Source organism: Cinclus cinclus, unplaced genomic scaffold (genome assembly GCF_963662255.1).
Source record: "Cinclus cinclus unplaced genomic scaffold, bCinCin1.1 SCAFFOLD_32, whole genome shotgun sequence".
NCBI lineage: Eukaryota > Metazoa > Chordata > Aves > Passeriformes > Cinclidae > Cinclus > Cinclus cinclus.
In genome coordinates this window covers 1,677,735-1,691,181 of record NW_026912098.1, presented here as the reverse complement: position 1 = coordinate 1,691,181, position 13,447 = coordinate 1,677,735, and the positions used below count along the sequence as shown (strand labels likewise).

The window sequence follows — 13,447 nt, the reverse complement described above, 5'->3', positions numbered from 1 at the left end:
CACCAGGTACAACCTGGCCCTTGAGCAAAAACCACCCCACAATTTGGATTGTCTTTGCTGGAGGCAGAGTTCACCCAAACAGTTTTTCCTAGCATACCTCTCATATGCACCACTGGAACCTTGTCCCCATCTGGTGTTCTCAAGGGCTCAGACTGGCAGGGGTGCTCAAGGCAGGGCCTGCTCGATTAGTGGAACCTCGGGTGTTCACTAACCATGTGGCCTTTGGTAGATTAATCTCCCAGTTCTTGAAAGTCCCCCCACCCAGTGCCTTCAAGGTGGTTTTAAGCAGCCCATTGCACCGTTCCACTTTCCCCGCCGCTGGTGCGTGATAAGGAATGTGGTACACCCACTCGATGCCGTGTTCTCTGGCCCAGGTGTTTATGAGGCTGTTCTTGAAATGAGTCCCATTGTCTGACTCAATTCTCTCAGGGGTACCATGTCTCCAAAGGACTTGTTTTTCCAGGCCCAGGATGGTGTTGCGGGCAGTGGCATGAGGAACAGGGTAGGTCTCCAACCATCCAGTGCTGGCTTCCACCATGGTCAGCACGTAGCGCTTGCCTTGGCGTGTCTGAGGCAGTGTGATGTAATCAATCTGCCAGGCCTCCCCATACTTCTATTTGGACCACCGCCCCCCATACCAGAGGGGCTTCACTCGCTTGGCTTGCTTGATGGCAGCACACGTCTCACAGTCATGGATAACCTGGGAAATACTGTCCATGGTGAGATCCACCCCTCAGTCTCGTGCCCACTTATAGGTAGCATCTCTGCCTTGGTGACCTGAGGCATCGTGGGCCCATCGAGCCAGGAACAACTCTCCCTTGTGTTGCCAGTCTAAGTCTATCTGTGACACCTCTATCCTTGCAGCCTGATCTACTTGCTCATTGTGTTGGTGCTCCTCATTAGCCCGACTCTTGGGGACATGGGCATCTACATGACGGACCTTTACGGGTAGCTTCTCTACCCGACTGGCAATGTCTTTCCACTCATCAGCAGCCCAGATTGGTTTTTCCCTACCTTGCCAGTTAGCTTTTTTCCATCTTTCCAGCCAGCCCCACAGAGCATTGGCTACCATCCATGAATCAGTGTAAAGGTAAAGCTTTGGCCACTTCTCTCTTTCAGCAATGTCCAGGGCCAGCTGAACGGCTTTGAGTTCAGCAAGTTGACTTGATCCACCTTCTCCTTCAGTAGCTTGTGCAACTTGTCCTGTGGGGCTCCATACGGCTGCTTTCCACTTCCGGTTCATCCCCACGATGCCACAGGAACCGTCAGTGAAAAGAGCGTAGCGAGTTTCATCTGCTGGCAGTTGGTTGTATGGCGGGGCTTCATCAGCCCGGGTCACTTGTTCTTGCTCCTCTTCATCGGCAAGACCAAAATTTTCACCTTCTGCCAGTTTGTAATTATTTCCAAAATCCCAGGGCGATTTGGGTTTCCGATACGGGCGCGCTGCGTGATGAGGGCGATCCACTTGCTCCATGTGGCATCGGTGGCGTGGTGGGTAGAGGGGACCTTCCCTTTAAACATCCACCCCAGCACTGGTAGTCGGGGTGCCAGGAGGAGCTGTGCTTCTGTGCCAATCACCTCTGAGGCAGCTTGAACTCCTTCAGAAGCAGCCAAGATCTCCTTCTCTGTTGGGGTGTAGTTGGCTTCAGACCCTCTGGAACTTCGGCTCTGGAATCCCAGAGGGCGGCCTCGGGTCTCACCAGGTACCTTCTGCCAAAGGCTCCAGGACAAGCCCTTGTTCCCGGCTGCAGAGTAGAGCACATTCTTCACCTCTGGTCCCGTCCTGACTGGGCTGAGGGCTACAGCATGAGCGATCTCCTGCTTGATCTGGGCAAAGGCTTGCTGCTGCTCAGGGCCCCAGTGGAATTCGTTCTTCTTCCGGGTGACCAGGTAGAGAGGGCTCACAATCTGTCTGTACTCAGGAATGTGCATTCTCCAAAAGCCTATGGCACCTAGGAAAGCTTGTGTTTCCTTCTTGTGGGTTGGTGGAGACATCGCGGTGATCTTATTGATGACCTCAATGGGGATTTGGCGCCGCCCGTCCTGCCACTTTACTCCCAGGAACTGGATCTCTCGGGCAGGACCTTTGACTTTGCTCCTCTTGATGGCAAAACCGGCTCCCAGCAGAATCTGGATGATCTTCTCTCCTTTCTCAAATACTTCCATTGCCGTGTTCCCCCACACAATGATGTCATCAATGTATTGCAGATGTTCTGGAGCTTCACCCTTTTCCAGTGCAGCCTGGATCAGTCCATGGCAGATGGTGGGGCTGTGTTTCCACCCCTGGGGCAGTCGGTTCCAGGTGTACTGCACGCCCCTCCAGGTGAAAGCAAACTGAGGCCTGCACTCTGCTGCCAGAGGAATGGAGAAAAATGCATTGGCAATGTCAATGGTGGCGTGCCACTTTGCTGCCTTGGACTCCAGCTCGTACTGGAGTTCCAGCATGTCCGGCACGGCAGCGCTCAGCGGTGGATTCACTTCATTCAATGCACAATAGTCCACAGTCAATCTCCATTCTCCGTCAGACTTGCGCACAGGCCAGATGGGGCTGTTGAAGGGTGAGTGGGTTTTGCTGACCACCCCTTGGCCCTCCAGCTCACGGATCATCTTGTGGATGGGGATCACGGCATCTCCATTTGTCCTGTACTGCCTGTGGTGCACTGTGGAGGTGGCAATTGGCACTTGCTGCTCCTTCACCTTCAGGAGTCCCACTGCAGATGGGTTCTCTGACAGTCCAAGCAAGGTGTTCAATTGCTTAATGCCTTCTGCCTCTACAGCAGCTATTCCAAAAGCCCACCTGAGTCCCTTTTGGGTCTTTGTAATAGCCATTCCTCAGGAAGTCTATGCCTAGAATACACGGTGCCTCTGGGCCAGTCACAATTGGATGCTTCTGCCACTCCTTCCTAGTCAGGCTCACCTCAGCCTCCAGCAAAGTCAATTCCTGTGATCCCCCCGTCACCCCAGCAATAGAAACAGGCTCTTCCCCCACATGTTCTGATGGTGTTAGGGTGCACTGTGAACCAGTGTCAACTAATGCCCTATGTTTATGTGGCTCTGATGTGCCAGGCCATCGGATCCACACCGTCCAAAAGACCCGGTTTTCCCGTGCCTCTCCCTGGCTAGAGGCAGGGCCCCTCTAGCACTGGTTATTATTTCCTTCCTGGGCATACATGGTGGAGGTTCCCTCAAGGGGATCTGACAAATCATCCTCCCTTCTGTAATACCCTGCATCTTGGTTATGGGAAGTTGAGGCTACCTTCACTTTAGTGGAGCTCCCTTGGTTAGTGTTTCCCTCCCTGAGTTGACGCACCCGCGCTGCCAGGGCAGAAGTGGGTTTCCCATCCCACCTCCTCATGTCTTCCCCATGGTCACGCAGAAAGAACCACAGGTCAGCTCGTGGGGTGTATCCTCTCTCCCAAGCTGGGGGACGTTGGGCTCTAACTCTGGCATCTGTGACTCGCACTGGTGCTGCACTGACCTTCCTCATCTCCTCCCTCACCCCTCTTATCTCCTCCTTGAACTCCTCTCTGAGTTCCCTAATCACGGCAGAGACCTGAGCCTGCATTGGGCCATTCATTTTACTCTCAAAATTTCTGAGCTTATTGGCAACAGAACCCACTGTCTCGTGGTTGGTGTCAGCATTAATGGCTGCAATGAATGTGGTGTATTGAGATGGCCCCAGGTGTGCCAGATTCCACAACATCTGCCCTGTGCACCTGACCTTGTCGGGGTCATTGTCATGTTGTCCACCCCTCCCAAAGAGTACCTCCAGTATTGCCACTTCTCTCAGCTGTTGGAACTCCTCCTCAGCGGTCTTCCAGCGCATTCTATGGTGGTGCTCCTGCATTGTTTCTCTATGGACAAACCTCTCTCTTACACTCATTAAAAGCTGCTCCCAGAGGGAAAGGGGGCCTGGTTCCCTTACGAATACGTGATCCACACCTGAGTCCTGGGTTAGGGGTCCCAAATTCCTTGCCTCAGTACCATCCAGCTGCACACCTGTACCCATAAAGTCCCAGAGCTGCAGTAACCATGTTGTAAAAGCCTCACGGCCCCTTCGTACAACATCTTTACGCAGATTACGGAGACTCTCGTATGACAGGGACTCCGTGATGATCTCAACCTCTGGCTCCCCTGCTGGTTGTGAGGGCCCTGCTTTCTGATCCTTATTATCTAGGTGCTTTGTTTTCACCCTAGACTTTCTAGTTTCCATGGGGGCAACTGCTGCTGGTTGTGAGTGCCCTTGCAGTTCAGCTGGAACCTGGAGAGATGTAACATTTGTGGGTTCCACTGCTGCACCATCAGGTTCTCCCTCTTTAAGGCAGGGGGAGAGTTTCTGAAGAGCTGGGGAAAGGTACTCCTTCAGCATCTGGGCCATCTCCTTCACTAGAAACCCCACCCACTCTGGATGGTTCCTTTCTGAGGTGCTCTCTGGGGCAGAGTCAGGCTCAGGGGCAACATCCTTAACGTCTGGGGCAGAATCCTTAGTCTCTGGGGCAGAATCCTTAGTCTCTGGGGCAGAATCCCTATTCCTTGGGGGAAGTATCAGGGTTGTCATCCAAGTCAATCTCCCCTCATCTCGGAATGTTAAATAGAACAGGTTTACAAGGCCTATTAGCAATGTCAGCCACTGTATGATATCATTACTACTCAGAAGAGATTTGAATCCTTCAAAACCTGGTGGAGCAGACCCAAAAACTGTGTAAGGGGTTGGGACAAAATTTTTCCTGGTGTCATATCCTCACAGTATGTGCCATTATTAAAGTAACCCCAAAAACATACAGTTAGAGTGTGATAGCTCCGAATCCATGTGCCCACCTTCCAGAGGAAGTTAAAAATCCATGAATTTCTCACGTTATCAGCCCACAAAATGAACTGGATAACAGTTACAGCAGCCTGAGTTATAGGACCCATGTTCAAGTAAGGGATTGCAAATGGGACAGATACAGCTGTGGCCACATGGAGCCCAAACCACGGTAAGCTGGACAACATGATGCCACCTAACACAAAACTGAGGTAACTCAAGAACTGTTATTCCTTTTTCACCCTTTTCTCTCAATGCCCTCGGGCCCCACATTGCGTGGCCTAAATCTGTCCTGGTTTGAAAGACAGGTGTTTGCTAAGGAAAGCAGAAGCTTCCCTTTGGACTGAAAAAAAAAATGTGATCCTTCCTTCCTTCCCTCCGATTATTATAATTTTGGAATTAAGAGAGCTCTCAGGCAAAGATATGGGGGTAGGAACAACAGTTCTTTACTAGTATATCTAACAAGACAAACACGAACAACAACAGCTATGAAATTACCCACAAACAGAACAGTAACTCAGTCCCAGTGTTTTTTGGCTGCAGGCACCTTTTCCCTGAGCTGCAGTTCCTGGTGCTGGGGGCGGGCAGGTCCCACAGAGCTGCAGGAGGGCTGGGGGTGGTGGCAGCGCTGTCCCAGGGGGAGAGAGAGAGAGATGGAGAGAGCCCTCTGCTCACGGTGTGGGTCCCAGTGCTCAGCAGAGTGCTGGATGGTGGCAGGTTACAGCGAGAAGACAGCAGGGCAGGGTCCGACAGCAGTGAGGATGGCTCCCAGCAATGGGATGGCAGGGATGGGTCTCAGGCGGCGATCGTCCTTCTCGTCCGAACTCCACGGGGGAAATGGGCCGAGGCAGAGCCTTCCATCTGCTCTTCTGGTTGTTTGAATCTCATGGGCTTCCCCTCTTCCCTCCCCTCCCCCCTCCCCCTTGTCACCAGGGCCCAGTCAACAGGTATCTTAGCATGACAATGGGGAAAATTCCACAGAGGGAAAAGGGAAAGAACCAACCCCCAACATGTATCTTTTTTTCAGCATCTTTAAAGCCAAGGAAATACAAACTAACAGGCCTTGTAGGACCACCAGGGCCTCATTGCCATATGTGTACTGACAGCCCTGAGATGGAGAACCCCCATTCCACCTGAAAAGAATCTGTAGAGTGAATAGGGCCCAAGGCTTGATGAGCTGTTACTTCAGATATCAGCAATTGCAGTTCTTCCTCCTGAGAAAGAGCCCAATCCCATTTCACCCCTTCCCTCAGCAAGTCATAAAGACGCCTGGCAGTTTTTGAAAAATCAGGAATGGATTTTCTCCAGAACACTAAGAATGTCCAAATTTTATGGCTGCTGGCAGGACAATGTGACTGTGAACCCGGTGTCTGCTGACAAGGGGTTGTATAGGGAGGAAAGGGAATGGGCCCAGAGTCAGTGGAACTGTGTTGGTCGCTTGGGTTCTCAAGAACTGTCTACTGTGTCTACAGGGGTTATAGCTGCAATGGTGTTTTGAAGGAGAATTGCTGTAGATTAATTGATTCTGGAAGACCACAAATCAAGGGGGTCATAATTTCAGGCATTACAGGTCATTGCATAGGTGATTCATAGACAACAGTTAATTTTCTTTCATGTATCATTTGCAAGCAGGCAGCTTTGTGAATGTTTGCTAGAAGTTGGTTGGGAGTTCCAGTTAAAGCTACAGGGTCTCCCCTTTCCAAGGGGTTAAATCCCCCTGCCCAACAGGATGCGTGCTGGGTTAGGGACCATGGGTTACATCTGTGTCCTGTTGTAAAGAAAACCCCATGTCCCCAGTAGCCACCAGCTTCTTGTTCTGATAATTTAATCTGATCTTCCCCAGTGAGTGACGCTCAGAATACATATTAAGTATCAGATTGATGGGAGAACATATTCAATCAATCACATTTTCTAAATTATACCAATTATTTTGTGCCCATTCTTCCTCTCCTTGAGGGGGTCTGGCACTTTAAAGAGCTAATAAAGAAAAAAATGCAGTTTTATTTGTTGCACTGGAATTTTCAGTCATTTTTTTCAAGGGGCAAGTAAAAACCACTACAGGGAGGTATATCACTTATGTTACACACTCACACACACACACACAGCTTTTCTCTGTGTTCCCCTTCACTTCTCTGTGTGGGTGAAGAGACCAAAGCTGCTTGGGAGGCACTACCTTCAGTACAAAACTCTGGTTGTCTCTTCGCTACACCAAGCAGTCAAAAACACAATAAAAACCAACAAAACAGTCCCGTCTTTCCACCAAGTGATCTTTAGTGAAATTCTGCAGACAGAGCCCTCAAATGAGTGTGGGGGTGTTTTTCACCTGGGTGTGTGCAGTTTGTGGGAAATCTGAACTTGCCCCCCTTGCTTTCTAGACAAGCTCACCCCTTTGGAGGTGGCCAGCTAGGTGTGGCTGGAGCAAGACGTCCTTCCCCTATTACAGACTGCACACAACCTGCCCCCCTTCTGTCTGTCAGAATCCTGTCCGTGATGCCAATTTAATATCGTGATCTGCCAGTACCGGTGGGGGATCGTGATGGCTCGTTTTGATCTCGAGGTATAAAAGACACAGAAGGGGGACAATAGTATGTTCCAATATAGCATTTTATTTGATGCTAACAATTCAGTTATCTGATAGAGGGGAGAGTTTAAGGAAACAAAGAGATAGAGAAAAGAGGGGAAATGAGAAGAAGGGAAATAGCTACCAACGATGGGACGGAGTCCTCGTGGTTTTCAGCCAATAGATGGGTCTTCCTTCCATGGGGAGATCTCAAGAGGCTTCTCCAAAGAGTCACCTTTTTATAGTCTTTTCTCAAAGTGAGTGATGTCTGGCCAAGAGGGAGGCAGATTTATGGACCATTGTGTGCTCAGAGAAGCAGGTGCCGACATGTCTGGGCTATTGTCTGCTGGAGAGCGCTGTACCATGATGGATCAGCACAGCATGCACAGCACACCTGCAAACAGTTATTTGGTAAACATCTACCTCGGCCAGGCCAGAAGTCCTGTTCAAAGCCAACCAGGCCAGAAAACTCCTGTGTGGAGCGAGTGGGGTTCACTGGGGTCTTCTTGTGACGGTCGTGAGGCAAATGAGGGAAACTTCAGACTGTCTCTTCCAGGAGTGTGTCTGTTTGCAGTGGGGAAAGTTAGGAGTTTCAGAGTACTTAAAAAAAAAAGGAAAAGCATCTCTTTGCCTGAGTGCAGCCAGTTCTCCAAGCAAAGCAGGTTCCAGATGAGGGAGGACAGACAGGATGGGGTTGGGGAATGTGGAGCAAGGTTGTCCACACTGGGTCAGACCTAAAGGCACAGCTTCTCTGAGCAGACCAGACCTCCTGAGGAGAGACCCTGGATCAACATCAGTCACTGAGTGCTGCAATCACCTCTGCTCTAAAAGGAGCAGTAATAAAATACACCCTTTAAAATTGGAATGGATATTTCTCCTGAAGTGCAGCAGAAAACCTTCCTGATGAACTGCACCAGACCAGAGGGAAATCAAGGCAGAGCCGTGGTTTGTCAGGAGTTCCTTGGTCCCAATGAGCCCCGTGGTGCATTTGGTGCTGAGCCCTTGAACCTCAGGGCCTAGGAGGAGATTGCACAAACCCTTCCAGGAGTCCAAGTCAGCTGCTGCACATGCCTGTGCCTTGGGCTGGCCCAGGCACCTTCTGGGGGATGTGGTGCACCTCAGCCCTGCTCTAGGAGAGAAATTCCTTTCTCCTTGTTTCCAGTCTGGGCCTCCACAACTGCCCTTGGCATTAATTGTTTCTTTCTCTGGATATTCTCTGTCAAAAGATCCATCACCTCTGAAACTGCCTGTCAATCCCTCCCTGGGCTCTCCTCTGCTGTCCTCAGTCTCCAGCCCACTGAGCACTGAACTCCTTTGTCCACTCCTTTGACCACTATCAAATGGTCACATGCTTGAGGCCATGGGCCCCTGGACAAGAAGGACAGTTCCTTTCTATAGGAGAGAAACCTCAGAACCCAAGGTTTTGAAGGAAGATGAGAGACAGTCACAAGAGGCCAAGGCAAGCCAGACCTGTTTGTCTTGGCAGCATTTGTCTGGGAGATATCCTTGGATAGACCAAATCTGGGAGGCCAAATGCCAATTTTGTCCATGGGCATCAGGACGAGAAATTCTTTTCTGGAGGAAGGAAAGTAGGGAGCCCCAGTGTTTCAAAGGCAGATAAGAGCTGGCCCTCAGGAAGCCAAAGTAACCTACATAGTCCTGGCAGCTTCTGTCTGGGAGCTACCCTTGCATATAGACAGAAATTTGGAGGCACAATTCCAGTCTTGGCCATGAATGCCTGTGCTTGAAAGATGTTTTTTCCATGGGAAGAAAACATTCAGGGACTGCCGCCGGCGTACGCAGGGCTTGGCACGGGCCAAGAAGGCAACAGAAAAACAGACATGGGGACAAACGGCCCCAGGGCTTCAGTTGCAGCAGCAGCAGCAGCAGCAGTGACAGAAGCGATTTTGTCGACCCTCTGGCCCTCCTCTCCCTCTCCCGCAGTCCCACACCCTCTCTCGGTCTCTCTTTCCCTGGGTTCCCCTCCTCTCCCAGTCTCCATCTCCCAGTTCCTAGCTCGGCCATACACTCGGGCTGCCCTGGCCCCTGGCGGGGCTTTCCCATCCCTTTCCCCATCCCCATCCATCCCGCCACGGTCTCACCTCCACCCGGCTCTGGCTGTACTGGCGGTGGTGCTGCTGGATGGACATCAGTGCGTGGAGCGGCATCGCCTCCCTTTGGCTCCGCCTGTCCCGACACCGGCCCCGGACCCGGCCCCGGCCCCAACATGGGCCCCGACCCCAACCCCAGCCCCTGGCCCGGGCCCCAAGGTGTGCCCTGGCCACGGTCCTGGTCTTGGTCCTGGCTCCTCCCGGGCCCGTGGAGCACACACACGGCACGGCTGCTCCTGCTGCCTGTGTTGCGGTTTCCCAGGCCCGAGCTCCACCGCTCGGCAGCGCGGTCGCTGGCCCTGAGCCTCTGCTGTCCCGTTCCAAAGAGCGAACACCTGGGGCTGCCCGGCCCGGGGCGGCTGAGGGGTGCTCAGGGCTCATGTCTGGCCCCGGGCCGAGCGCTGACAGCCGCGTCTCGCTGGCAGGGGAGGCGCAGCACGGCACGAAGGAGCGGTACCAGCTCGGTTTGCTGCTGGGGTGCGGCGGCTTTGGCAGCGCCTGGGCGGTGACTCGGCTCTCGGACAGTGCCCCAGTAAGTGGCTGGATCAGTGGCAGGCAGAGGAGGAGGAGGCAGGAGGAGGAGGAGGAGCTCAGCCTGCTGTTGCCCTTGGCTTGCAGGTGGCCATCAAAAGGGTGCCATGGAACCACATCCAGCACTGGGGCAAGCTGGTGAGTGAGCGGGGACCAGCGGGAGAAGCTGGGGCGTGCCAGGATGGGATGAGTCGAGGCACGGAAGGGTGGAAGCCACCAGGAGCCTGGAGGGAGAGCGGGTGTGGGGCCAGCAGAGCATCCCGTGCTGGGGGAGAGCTTCCCGAGTCCTGGCACAGCATCAGCCCTGCTGACGGCATCGTGGTCCTCCTGCAGCCCGATGGCACCAGCGCACCACTGGAGATCGTGCTGCTGGACAAGGTCTCCACTGGCTTCCCTGGAGTTCTCCAGCTGCTGGAGTGGCTTGAGCTCCCCAACAACATCCTGATGGTGCTGGAATACCCGGAGCGGTGTCAGGACCTCTGTCATTTCATTTGGTCACAGGGGTTCCTGTCAGAGGAGGTGGCACAGGAGCTGTTCAGCCTGGTGCTGGAGGCCATGCAGCACTGCACCAGCTGTGGGGTCCTGTACAGGGACATCAAACCGGAGAACATCCTGCTTGACCTGGCCACCGGGCAGGCAAAATTGATTGACTTTGGCTCTGGCACCTACCTGCAGGACACAGCCTACACTCACTTTACAGGTGAGCCCACACAGGGCTGTGTTCCCGGTCCCGGCATCTCCTGGCCCAACATCTCAGGGCCCAGCCTGGCTGTGGCAGCAGGGACTCTCCTTTTTGCTGCCAGTCATGGCACTGAGTCTTCATCTGAGTTGCTTTTGACTGGGGGTGGGTGGGGGGCCAGCTTCCAGCCCTGCTGGCAGCTTTTGCCAGCCACTGTGTCCAGGACTGGGGCTGGGGCAGCCAGCCTGACAAAAACACCCGTGGGTGGGGGTAGTGGGTTGTGGGGGGGGTCCAAACCTGTGCAGCAGCTGTTTTGGTGGGCAGGTGAGAAAGGGCTTGCACTACTGTGCTCACATTGCTTGCCTTGTCCTCATAATGTCTTTTGGGGCAATGCAGGCAGGGAGGATGAAGACATGGATTTTTTCCACCACGGAGTGGGTTTTTCCTTGTCATGGTCAGGCCTTGCCAGGGCTTCTGCTGCACTCTTCCAGCACCAGTGGCTCCTTTTCCAACCCCAAGTTTGAACACAAGTCCCAGGTGCTGGCCAGAGGCAAGGGGTCACACCATGTGCCACTGGTGCAGCCCTAGCATGCCCAAGGATTCTGGGGCCAGGCTCTGGGAGCAGCAGCATCCCCCTGATGAACTCCATCTGTATTCCAGAGGAACACCGTCCTACAGCCCCCAGAATGGACCCACTTTGGCTGGTACTATGGCAAGCCAGCTACCCTCTGGTCCCTGGGCATCCTGCTGCACCAGATGGTCTGTGGGGAGCACCCTTTCAGGAGAGGCCAGAACATCAGCTGGAACCATCAGCTCTCGCTGCCACAACAGGTCTCTCAAGGTGAATCCTCATCTCTGGGCACGGGGGGAATACCAGTGCTGGGAGACAGCAGTGGGCTCGTCAGCATCCCGCTCTGGCAGCTGCTGAGGAGGTGGCACATGTCCTGCTCTCCTGCTCTCCCCCAAAACAAAGAACTGATGGGAAGGTTTAGGCTCAGCTCTGAGCACATGCAGCACAGCCTGAGCATGAGAACAGTGGGGCAAAGCAGACTGAAGCCTCCTCCAACTGACCGGTGGGTTCTGCTTTCTCTGTCCAGAGTGCCAAGATCTGATCAGATGGTGCTTATCCATGCTCCACATGGAAAGGCCCTCGTCAGAAGACCTGTTTTGTGACCCTTGGATGCAGCAAATTCACCTGCCATAGAAGAAGGGAGAGAGCCACAGGCACACTTAGATGCAGGGCTCTGGTAAGTTCCAGTTGCACACAGGCCTTGGCAATCAGAAGCAAAGAAGCCCAGACTTTTTTGTCCTGCCTGTGTCACTGCACAGGGGTCATCAGGTGGGAACACACAGCCCTTGAGCTGCTCTGCCCAGCACTGGTGGCCACCATCTGAGCTGCTTTGGCTTGTCCTGGTTCACTGACAGCTGGGGCCTGGGCAGAACACTGAGAGCCTGGTCTCACCCCAGGGAAGGAGAAGGAGCCCCTGGAGAAGCTGTAGCAGGTGGGGCTGCTGCTGCTGGAGACAGTGAGGATGACATCAAGGATGACAACCTCTTCCTCCACCTGGCCACTGGCAAGCTGAAGATGGACTTGGATTCTGGCACCTTCTTCAAAGCCAGGCTCCACGGTGAATTTACAGATGAGTCCAGACCCAGGGGGATGCTCCCAGATTTGGGCATTGCACAGCCTGGCCAGGAAGCAAAGGTTCCCCCTTTGCTGGGGAGGATAAAACTGATTCTTCTGTCATCTGCCAAGCTGCTTTTTGGCAGGGCCAGGGGGATGGGCTGGGGTGGGTACGAAATGGGAGTCAGCTCCTGGCCCTGCCAACAGCCCCCAGCACCCACCGTGCCCCGGGCTGGGGCAGCCAGCACGACACAAACAAAGCCCCATGGTGGGAGTGAGGTGGGACTCCAGAACTGTGCATGGCTGCTTTCTTTGGCAGGCAAGGAAGGGCTTGGGCTGCTCCACTGCCCTTGCTTGCTTTGGGATCACCATGACTTGTGGGGCCAGTGCAGGGGAAAAGGGAGAAAGCATGGGCTTCTCTCACCCGTGGGTGGCTTTTTCCCTGGCATCTAGGGTTGGGCCTTCCTCAAGCCCCTGACAGAGATTAGATTTTTTACCATTTTTCTTTTCTCCCCTTCTGGACGGTAATCTATTTTCATTAATTTGTTGATTCTTTCTCTAAAGGAAGTGTTCCAGGTGGGCTCCAGTGTGGATCAGGAAGTGCTCGGGACCAGCTGCGGCGTGGATGGGCCGTGCCCTTGGAGAAGGCTGAGGACATCCCTTGGGACCAGCTTTTCTTCCAGCAGCGATGGCATGAGGTGGGTCCCCATCTTCTTGTCACGGTGGGATGAGAGCTTTTGGGAGATGGCAGCGAGCACAGGAGCATCCTGCTGTGGCAGCTGCTGAGGAGGTGGATGTGCCATGGCTGGCTGCAGGCTGGGCACATGTCCTGCCCTCCTGCTCTGCTGCCCAAGGCAGCAGTGATGGGCACTGCTCTGGGCACGGCCAGCATGGCCTGGGCACCGTGGCAGCTGGGACAAGGGGCACAGGAGCCTTCAGCTGACGGGCAATTTCTGGTTTCTCTCCTTGCAGCCGGGCCCTGTGGATGCTGAGGCTGCTCTGGGCTCTGCCAGGGCTCTGCTGCAGCTCAGCACCAGGCTGGCATCAGCCAAAGGAGAAATGGAGCGACCTGCAGCAGAGACTTGCTTGAGCATTTCAGCAACGCAGCTCAAGTTTGCAGAGTGTACACCTCCAAGGG

General features: G+C 53.8%; 1 protein-coding gene across 1 annotated transcript; it reads left to right on the top strand.

Moving 5' to 3' along the window:
• The first annotated feature begins 9,506 nt into the window (after nucleotides 1-9,506).
• On the top strand, nucleotides 9,507-11,889 carry LOC134057285 (serine/threonine-protein kinase pim-1-like). The gene is given in 6 exon segments (XM_062514279.1): nucleotides 9,507-10,007; nucleotides 10,094-10,144; nucleotides 10,340-10,706; nucleotides 11,348-11,365; nucleotides 11,368-11,526; nucleotides 11,783-11,889. Coding segments are annotated over 6 exon segments (1,203 nt in total).
• The last annotated feature ends 1,558 nt before the right edge of the window (nucleotides 11,890-13,447 follow it).